The sequence below is a fragment of the Epinephelus moara genome, chromosome 7 (genome assembly GCF_006386435.1).
Source record: "Epinephelus moara isolate mb chromosome 7, YSFRI_EMoa_1.0, whole genome shotgun sequence".
Taxonomy (NCBI): domain Eukaryota; kingdom Metazoa; phylum Chordata; class Actinopteri; order Perciformes; family Serranidae; genus Epinephelus; species Epinephelus moara.
The window spans coordinates 7,681,202-7,692,268 of NC_065512.1; the positions used below are offsets into that span (position 1 = coordinate 7,681,202).

At 41.1% G+C, this 11,067-nt stretch overlaps 1 protein-coding gene and 1 long non-coding RNA gene across 2 annotated transcripts in view; one reads left to right on the forward strand and one right to left on the reverse strand.

Moving 5' to 3' along the window:
* Positions 1-6,623, forward strand: part of mphosph8 (M-phase phosphoprotein 8) — a 53,973-nt gene extending 47,350 nt beyond the window's left edge. Inside the window, exon 14 of the mRNA XM_050049173.1 lies at positions 1,477-6,623. Coding sequence (XP_049905130.1) covers positions 1,477-1,518 — 42 coding nt within the window. The 3' untranslated portion in view covers positions 1,519-6,623. The remainder of the gene's footprint in view (positions 1-1,476) is intronic.
* On the reverse strand, positions 6,449-8,884 carry LOC126393248 (uncharacterized). Its single transcript, XR_007570247.1, has 2 exons — positions 8,377-8,884; positions 6,449-7,235 (listed from the first exon to the last, which is right to left on the reverse strand). It is a non-coding gene; the product is annotated as an uncharacterized LOC126393248 (long non-coding RNA).
* Between the last annotated feature and the right edge of the window lie 2,183 nt (positions 8,885-11,067).

Sequence of the window (11,067 nt, forward strand, 5' to 3'; positions counted from 1 at the left end):
AAAGGAATTAGCAGAAAGACAGCCTTTGATCCTGTACAAGAAGCCTAATTTGATTTTTAGTTTTTGAGTTAACTGTTGAATGTGAATCTTGAATGATAAATTGCTGTCAAGCCAAATTCTTAAGTATTTCAATTTTCCACCCTGGTGGACAATAAAGATTTATTCTATTCTATTCTATTCTATTCTATGAGTCAGTGAGAGTAATGTGGGTGCCATTTAAGGTCTTGGTGGCATGATAGTTGGAGTCACTAGTGGTGGAAGTGGAGAATACCAAGTATTTTTTTTCCTGCATTTAAAACTAGTCTGTGGTTATGGAGGGATAATTGTAGGGCATCAAAGGCAGTCTGTAGATGAGTCAGGGCTTGGGATGGGGTAGAACCGGGGGCATATGTGATACAATCATCATCAAAAAATTGGACGTTAAAATATTGATTCGGGAGAATTATGTTATTAATGTATAATGTAAATAGCAATGGTCCAAGGATAGACCCCTGCGGCACCCCGTTTCTGATAGTGAGTGGACTTGATTGAGCACCGTCAGAGACAACAGTCTGAGTTCTGTCAGTGAGGTAGGAGTGGAACCAGTTAAATGAAGAAATATCTAAGCCTATGGGGTGTAATTTATGAAGTAGAATTTTATGATAAACAGTATTGAATGCTTTTGAGAGGTCAATGAAAAGAGCAGTAAGAAAAGAGCTGATGTACTGTTCTTATGCCGTTTGTGAGACAGGAAACATTTTAATCCACAGTGATAACTTTACAGAAGTGTAAAATCCTGTGTCACAGAATTATAAATGGTGGATTACACCAAGAAGACACTCTGGATTGTATTTTATCTTCTTTACCTGTACGAGTAGCAGAACACCAACACAGCACCCTGCAATTTTTCACAGCTGGAGGGGCTGAGTCTCAAACTCAAAACATTTCCTCAGTATTCTGGCTGGAGCGTCACTATAAGGTTATCGTAAATCAGTGGTTTTATTCTCACCCTATCTATACAGTTAATATATCAGTCAATCAGTCATTGAAGGGGGAGTTTCTATGCGGCATCTTTTAACCATGATCCGAATTATTCACAGAGGTCTCCTTTTCTCCAAAACAAATGGACCCAGTGAATTAAACCAGTGAAAACACTGAATAAAGCAGTTTCACATTACGAATCAGGGAGGGCTCCTGGTTCGAACACGGGGTGGGGGAAGCCCTTCTGTGTAAAGTCCAAAGACATGCAGGTTAGTTGGTCCGTAGGTGTGAATGTGAGTGTGAATGGTTGTCTGTCTCTATGTGTCAGCCCTGTGATAGTCTGGTAATTATACACTAAAGAAAACATACTAATTTTATTATATTATATTCCAATGCTGCCAGTGAATCCTCCTAAATCCTACACACTGGACCTTTAGTAGATGAAGCTGCCATTATTCGACATGTTTCTTCCTGCTTGTGGAAAAACTCTGATCTCTGATGTTCTTCTTTCCTCAGGTCAAGCTCCTCATCTGTGCGTACAGAGTCCAGCTGCAATGATCACGTCAAAGGTCACACCAAGCCTGGCCCACACACAAATAACACACCACACACACACACACATATATATATACTGAGCAGCAGCTGAAATGTTCTGCCAGGCCTGTTGGGTCCTCGTCACCGTGAAGTGAAATCAAACGCTGGCCTCCTCTGACGTCAGTGCAGATTCTCAAACTGCTGGACTACACCTGCAGTGCAAATCCAAGGATCTTGAGAGGTTGATTAAACCTCCGACTAACTAGCAGCCCGTCCATCCGTTGGTGAAACCATCGCCCCTTCGCAGCCTCCAGGTATACGGAGGCAGTCAGAAACTCCCTCCTCCCTCTCTCGTTGGAGTAACTTTCAAAACTGAAACCCTCCTGGGTCGTGCCTTTCTCCCCGAGTCCCACCTTCTGTCAGCGTGGATATGATAGATGTGTGTGTTTTTGGTAAACCTAGCTTGTGTGTACGTGTGTGTAGATTGACAAAAGTTTTTTGGATGCATTTTGAGAACATGAGAACGGGCTTTTCCATCACTTTTTTTTCCCTCTCTGTTTTTAACGTTATTTTCTTGGACCAAGCTGATGCTTTCCCACTCGTGTTGTTTTGGTAACACGTTACTTTATAATGGACTCATTTCAGTGTGTTGTAGGGTAGTTTAGATTTTTTTGAAGTGGTGTTGTATGAGGTGCTTATCCATCGTCACTGTGTTACAGACAGTAGATGTGAGTTGGCATGCCCCCAGTTTGGAGAAGCAGACAGGAGTACTGCTACCAAAGCTAAAGCAATGCACTGCTGTGGACGGGGGCAGCAGCAAAATGTTAGCTTTAGCTACCTTAAAAGAATCAATACTTTTCTCTGCAGCATTCTAAAATGGTTTTGGCTCGTTGCGAATCATTGGTCTGAACTGGGCTTTACTCTCCTCTAAGTCAGACTCCATTGAGAAAAACACTAATTTAACCTCATTGAACACAGGAGCTGCTCCTCTGCTGCTGCCTCCATTAGTTAGTTTGTCTGTGTTACTGTGTGACTTTAGCGTTTAAAAGGATTCCTTCAGATTCACCAAAGTCGCACAATAACACAAACAAACTAACTAATCGAGGCAGTGGTAGACGAGCAGCTCCTGTGTTCAGCGAGGTAAAATTACTGTTTTTCTCAATGGAGTCTGGCTTTGAAGAGAGCGATATAACAGTTTTAGCTCCCCAGTTGGAAATCGCTCTCTGGCTGCAAAATAAAGTGGTGAAAATATTATAAATACAGCGTATATTTAAACTGATATCAGTGTTTTTGGTGGCCTAAAATACCACTGCAGTACATTGCTAAGCTTCTGTTGCGGTACTCCTGTCTGCTTCTCCAAACTGGGGGTGTGCCAGCTGACATCTACTGAATGTAACACACTGACTATGGATAAGCACCTCATACAACCCCACTTAAAAAAAATTGAACTATCCCTTTAGCCTGTGTATCAGTGTTGCACCCTGTCACAGTGAACGTCAGTCAAAACTTGTGGGTGATTTGTTTTGGATGTCAAATCCGGCGGCACTGACATTGACAACAAAGGGGTTTTTTTTTTGTGTATATTTCTGCATCCAAAAGAGATTTCAGTTTTGTGTCATTTGCTTGCCAACCTGGATCTTTTTGTCTCTCAAAATCTGATTTTTTTTGTCAAGTTAGTAATTTAACATTTAAATTATGCGTCCTTAAATTGGGTGTCATCCCCCTTTACTAACACGAGCTAATACACCAGAATGAGACGATTGCAAAGTAGGACGTCGATCGTTTTTAATGAATGAAGAAAAACTTCCTTTTGCCTTCCATGCACAGAGTTTCTGTTTATATTTTCTGGTCTGTACATATTCACAGATATAAATATATACATACATATATACAGTTACAAAGTGTCATCTGATGACTGGCGATGTTTTGTTGCTTTTTTTTTTTTTTTTTTTTTTGTGCCACTGTCGGAGTGGGTTAAGTTATTTAGTGTGTACAGTAAAAAGCTCTGATGTTTTAAGGGCTAAAATCGACCACCCTGCTCATAAAGTTTCGGGGTTTTTAAAAATGAACAGTTTCTCTTGTTGCCTACTGATCGCTGCAGCATTCAGTTTTTACACAGACAGCCTGTCGATGCAGAGCTGCCAATCGAAACTCGCTCATCGCTCCCCTTCACTGTCTTCTGACAGTCCTTTAATGTCATGACTTGAACCCAAATGTTGCAGGAACTCGCCTTGGTTGCAGCTGTGTGATTTCGCCTATCAGCTCAGCTCAGGCAGCAATATGTCTTTAACAATGCTGCTGAAGTGTTCCTGCCTTTTTTTGTATGTTTGCATTGTAAGATGAAGAGCTGTTGTTGTCAGAAACTCTAAATTGATCCAGTTCTCACTTAATTTTTATCTCATTCTTGTCAAAATTAAAAAGTGAAGAAGGAATATACCGAGCTGTGATCATTATGACTGTTAAGGAAACTTTATAGCCTTCAGCTCGACGGCACACGTGTAGATCTTGACCCTTGTTTGGTGATTTTGTTGCAGTGACAACATAAAAAAATCTTTAAAAAAGAGCCAGACTACTGTTGTTGTATAAAAATGTCATGCGGATAAATACAATAAGGCTTTTTGTTTACGTTCACAAAAGCCTATTGAGAATATCCTCTGAAGGAACAGCAGCATGTTCACATTCAGCGCCTCGTCCAGCTGCTAAAATATGACTCTCCCTTTAAGAAGACTTGACTTTTTCTTACTGCATCACGCTGATATATTTTCACTGTGGAGCTGCTCACCTCTTGCTCACCTGATGTCACAGCCCTCGGATTCAGTTCAGTCGTAACAGGCGTAAAGAGGCCCCAGAAATGGAATGCAACATCTTCCATCATGCTGACACTTACTGCGTTAAGTGACGGGGGAACTGTAAAGAAAATGCAACCAAAGCAACATCACAACTGACTTTTCATTTTCATCTTTTACCCTACATGTCCCGTGACAGAGTGAGGAGTCAGTGTGTGGAAGAGGTTGTTTGTTGGAGACGAGCAAGATATGAGTAGCTCTGATGTTAAAGGGAAACTGGTATTTTTCAACCTGGACCCTATTTCCCATGTTTCTGTGTCCTGGTGACGAATGGAGACAACAATGTTTAAACCAGTCCAGTACTGAGAGAGAGCTGTGATGAACAGGCTGCAGTGTAATCACTATGGGTAACTGTGCTCTGTCAGTTTACTCCCATAAAGTGCTTGTTTTGCCACTGACAGGCTCAGATAGTGACTAGAAGTGTCTGACAACATTAAGGAAAGGACCCCACAGGGAAATCAAACATTTTTCCACACCCTTTGCTTGGTCTAGTTTTTAATGTGACCAACTCTCGATCAAAGAGAAGTCTTGTTCTGAAATCTCACAAGATGTGACTTGTTGCAGAGAGAAAACAGCAGAGACGTCAGTGACCCCTTGGTCCAGCCACAGGCTCCAGATTTCTCTTTAGTCATTTGTTCAAGGTCCACATAGTTTAATACATTCAGTTTCATACTTGTGTTTGGCCATGTCGTCAAGCTACTTTGCAGTCTCTGTTAACTAACTGTCTGTTAGTCTCTCGCTCTACAGCAGGAAACAACACTTCAATATAAAAGCTCTGTGCCGGAAATTCACTAAACTTCAAAATAAAGTGTGTTTTTTACCAACTTCATTTGTGAGTACTTTGTGGTCCATTCAGAATGGACCAGCGACCCACTTTTGGACCGTGACCCACCAGTTGGGAACCACTGATCTAAAACATTTTCAGTGACAATGGATGGATTACTGAACAGTCCTACCAGGCACAGGCCCAGGCCAACATCTGATAAACGTCACTCAAATTACCAACCAGGAAGAGACCTAACAATAGCACGGAGAGACACAAAAGACCACAAAGAGATGCAAAGGCACTGCAAAGAGACATAAAATAACTACCAAGAGACACCAAACTCCATGTTCATAGCTGAATATTTAGCTGATTTCAACATCGTGAAAAAGTCTGTATGATTTAAAAGGAGGCTTCTTCTTTTGGGAGACTTAGTTACACACGTTAACAGATCAGATCAGCGAAAGGTAAAGAAAAACAGATCATTCCTCTGTCCACAGTGTTGTCAGACCCTCGTAAGAACAATCTGAGTCTGTCAAAAGCCAAAGACAAGCATTTTTAGAGGATGTAAATGGAAGATGCTGCAGTTTCTCACTCAATACTGGACCAGTTTCAAAACTTGTTGTCTCCATTTGTCACTTAGACACACAAACATGGGAAAATAGGGTCCAGATTAAAAAATATCTAAGTTTCCCTTGAAGTCGCAACGAATCAGTGTGATTGATAAAGATGGGAATGTTAGCGATGGCGGTGTTTAACCAACTTCTAAGGGCTGTTAGAGATCACTAGCCCTGTCTGTCTGTGGATTATCAGAAAAACCAAAGTGATGTTGCATGTTTAAGCCCATTTATTACATAATTTACAATGATAACTAACCAGTTTTGCAAAACTCTGCTGTGTTTCACAGTCGATAATGTTTTTCCTTCTGTTCAGGCAGTGATCGGTTCCCATTTATCACCAGAAATCAACAGCAGACTTTCAAAACTTGCTCACAATCACAGTGAACATTAAACATGCCATGTTTGACATGATGGGTCAGACGTGTGTGTAGCAAGTTTCAAGACTGCGAATTGATTTTCACAGAGCAAGGAAATGAGTAGAAGTCAATGGCTGCAGAAACAGAAGGAAAAATCAACTAAGAAATGTGAGACTCTGAAGCATGCGTTTAAAAAAAGTAGTAGTAACTGTAACACTATGTAGGATTCGTAGTTGAACTAGAAGTCGTAAAAACGGTGGTATTGCCCTTTAAGAGCACCGTGCAGAGGCTGTTTTATATCGCTGATAGTTTTAACCCTCGTGGCCTCTCTGAAGATACACTTCTTCTGTCTCGCCTCTAGAATCTCCCGTACACCTTTTACTTCCACAGATATTTGGCTCTGAATGTTCCTGCAGGTCGACATGTTCTGTACGTGTGCTAAAGAGTGATGTCAGTGTTGTTTGTATAAACGGCTGCAGCCAGTCACTGCTTCACCCCGAGGCTGTGTCTCTGTCCTGAATAAAAATGTGTACATATATTTCCACACTGGTCTCTCTGCCTGTTTCGTTCATCACGTGTCTTTTAATCACTGTTAAAATCCATAACATGTTACATTTTACGGCTAACCTGATAGCTCAAGAACACCACGAGGGAATTCTTTCAAAATTCCACTTGGACTCAGCAATGGATTCATTAGACTTTGGGGGCCAAAGGTCAAGGACACTATGACCTTGCATCCATCTCATTCTTGTGAACATGATATCTCAAAAAGGCCTTGAGGGAATTTCCTCAAATTTGGTAAAAAAAAAAAAACAGCTGGTTTTCTTGTTTGACCAACAAACAACAAAACCAGTCGTTTTTTAAGCGAGTCACTGCTGCGATTCCAGCCTGGATTGTACCAACAAAAGCAGGTTATTGGATTATATTTATTGATGCAATAATATGTTCATTACTTTAATGTTGCAGCAGTAAAGGTGGAGATCATTCAACTTTATTTTTATAGTTTTGTTTTGATAAAACACAAAACTATAAAAGAAGAGGGGAAAAAAACGACAAATTCCTGAGCAGACAGGTCGCCAGAGGCAGCACAACACAGTTCACATGTTATCAGCAGTTGAGGGTCACATTCCCATTCGTCCACGGAGGGAGGACAGGTCTACAAAGACAACATCAGCAGAGTGTCAAACAAAAGTCCTTTCAAGTCCACACCAGTCTTAATTCATCTCACCCTCAAAAGGAGTCAAAATAACAATCGGCAATCAACATCCCATATACATGTAAATCACAGAGAACAAATTGGAGGAAAGTAATAAATGCGACAGTATCCTTAATCCACATATATACGTTTAAGAAAGGAATACAAAGCAGATAAATACTGCAAAGAGCCAACAGGTAAGATTAAAAAACAAACACCACCATATGCTTCCTTTCTTTCTATGTAACATCCTTCCTCATATGCAATCGCCATTTGGACATGTCAAGTTTAATGCTTTTTAAGACCCGTTCAAGATGCCTTTTAACCAACTGTAGGACAGAGTTTTGTACAAATCATGTTTAACTTATTGAAGCATTGCAAGTAAGTGTATATGTGGTTTTATGCAGAGGTAAGTGTTATGTAGGAATATGGTTATTAGAGTGTGATAAGCCAATCTACATTTTGCCAACAGTTAAGTGTAAGTATGGAGTAAAATGACAGTATTATAGTTTTTTAAAGATGTGTAACAGTAGAAATGTGACTTTTACATAGAAAGGCTGCACTTACTGTCACTAAAAGAAATTAAAAATGGATAAATGAAATTAGATAAAATGTTTGTAGTAGTTAAGACCTCATTAAATTCAAAATTTAAGACTATTTAATGTCTTTTAAAGGGACCAGAAGATGTCTTTGTCATGACAATAATAATCATTATGTCAACTTGTCAAAAACACAAAAAGAGGTGCATTTCTTGTCATATCAAGTTGTTATGACAAAGACTGGTAATGTCATCCTGCTTAATGTCAACTTGTCATTATAAGGACATCCCAAACAAATTTAATGTCAACTTGTCATGACAAAGACAACTTCTGGTAATGTCACTTTGATTAATGTCAAGTTGTCATAATCAAGACAACCCAAACAATGTCAACTTGTCATTACAAAAACCGAATGACACTTAATGACAGCAGTCATAAACGTTTATGACATGTACATAATGTTTATGACAGGTTCATGTCACTCTTATGTAGATACCTTCAAGTAAAGTGTTACCGAAAAGGAAAATACCCACGTATCTCAAACTTGTACTTAAGTACAGTACTTGAGTAAATGTTCCTCCGTCATGAAGCCCCACTGTGGTGATGTTTCTCTGCAGCAGGCCTTATGAAGCATGGTGAAGGTTGAGGGTCAGATTCAGTGAAACAGAGAAATCCTGGAGGAAATCCTGCAGCAGTCTGCAAATGAACCGCAGCTTAAGAGAACAAAAAGCCAAATCTGCACAGGAAACAAACAATGTCACAGAGCTGAAGAGTCCAGACGTCGGTCCAATCCAGAATCTGAGACAGTTTGCAGATGGAGCGCTTGAGCTCAGTTTTAAAGGGGAAAGAGAGAGCTTTCGATAAGACGTGGGCCCCTTTCCTAAACTACCTTCCAAATAGCACAGCAGACGAGTATGCAGGGGACATGGCACTATAGACTGGCATCCTCTGGGTGCCCCTGTGAATGTCTAAAGCTCCCCTGACCTGTGTTTCTCATCCAGGCTCTGTGTTCTCTATGTAATTGTTTCTTTTTTCCAGTCTGAGACAGGACGTGCCAACTGCAGCAGCCAGATGTCGTCAGACTCTGAGATCTATCAGCTGACCGTGTCTCTGCTAAATATTGACCCATTTAGTTTTTTGTATTGATCAGTCTTGGAATAATCCCAATCACGTCCTCGGTCAGTTAAACTGATCAATGTCCACCTCCTGGAGGACGGACACAAGGGTCGGGAGGCTCTCAGATAACTGCAGGTTTTCATTGATCGTGTGTAATTTCTGTTCTCTAAGGTGTGTGTGTGTGTTTTCAGATGTATGCTGTTGAATTCTTGATACTTTTAACAGGGTGAATGGTCTTTGCTTGGTGGTTTTATCTCAAGCTGATGTTCTTATTTAATGTGTTTTATTGTGATGTTTGGTTTCCATAAAGCTGGGGTAGGCAGTTTTAATTTTGTCACTGGGCAAAAATCCCATATTAAACTTAAAACTGAACATATTGTAATTGAAGTCGTCTGAGAGACATCTGCACCTCCTCTCGACTGTGTTCAAGCTTTAGAAAGTCTAACCCATGACAGGAGACTTTGACCAATCATCTCAGACAGAGGGCATTCCTGTTGGCTGTTCTACAAGTGCTGATGCATGTGCACGTCCCTTCGCTGAAAGTATAATTCAATGGCGGAGAATCCTGCAGAGAAAGTTGCTATTCCAGAATTGGCATCAACTGCTTACAGTACAAAGCAACCAAAAAATTGAAGATGGACTGCTCAACAGCAGCAAAGTCTTTCTGAGATGCAGAGAAAATGTAGTTCACGTTTATGTAGCTAACGTTAGCTAGAGCCTCGAATCAGTGTGTCCTCCGCCTCACTTCCCGCCACTACAGACCTCCTCGCCCAACTTGATCTCGCTTCAGCACTTGGGCAGTGACTTGTTGTGTTAGACACTGATGTCAGGGGGAAACACAGCGGGACAAGAACAAAAGTTTAGGCGGCGAAAGTCCAAGTATGGCAGATGGGATGGGTGGCGGATGACTTACTTGACTTAATCCTCTTGGCCCCCTTGGGAGCATAGGCCGTCCACCATGGATCTCCACCTCACTCTCTTCTGCGCGATGGTCTTTGCTTCTTGCCAGGAGGTCCCCGTCTTGGTCAGTTCATCAAGCGTGGACCGCCTCCAGTTGGATTTTGGTCTCCCCGGCTTCCTCTTGCCTTGAGGATTATAGTCCAGAGCTTGTTTTGCTATATTTCTCAGTTCCTTCCTAAGTGTATGGCCAATCCATCCCCACTTTCTGGATTTGATTTCGTTGTGGATTTGCTCCTGATTCATGCGTCTCCACAGTTCTACATTTGATATCTTGTTGGGCCACCAAATCCTCAGTATGTATCTGAGACAGTTGTTAATAAACACTTGTAGTTTATGGTGGTGGATGGGTCCAACAAACACCAACTTTCACCCAGGAGAGCGGTGTTTGTGTCCTGTAAGATTATAAAGCCAAACCCTGTTCTTTTGTCTTAAACCTAACTTGTTACTGAAGGAGAAAAAAAACACCAGTTTGCAATGTTGTACTGTGAATTAGCTTCCAAACTGTATGGGAGTGCAACACTAAAATGATGAAATACCCTATAAATGCCCTTTAAATGTAGGATTTAGTGTGTTACGCCCCTCCCACTGTCTTTGATGATGTTCTGGCCAACCTCATCAGGCAGCCTGTTGACATGGGCAGTTCATTACCTTGATTAATCTCACCTGGGCTTCCAGGCTGTAAAAGCTGCCTCATGTTTTCACCTGCTCTCTCCCTTCCTGCTGCAGACATCCACCTGGCATCATTGCTTTTTGATTTGCACCTTCAACACCTTCACAGCACACCTGACACACATCCAAGCATGGCTTTCATTACTGACTTTGCTGACCTACACACTCCATTGGTTATTAATCTTAGTTTAATAAATTCTGCTTGTTCTAACTAAATCTTTTGTGTGGACTCCTTACTTGTTATATTCTCTGAGCCAGTTTGTGACAAGTGGCATCTGGCAGTGAGGTTGCAGATTGTAGGAGAACTATGGTGGCTGATGCAAAAAGGCAAATGGCCTTATGCAGAGCCAGTGTCTGTTCTGGGCTACTGTAGAACAACATGGCAGACTCATGGAGGACCCTCTGTATGTCACCCAATTCTTATTTCCAGTTGACTATACACTGATGAAAACATAGATATGAATATTACATTTCATTTCTGCCAATAGCTGGTCCTAAATTCTACACAC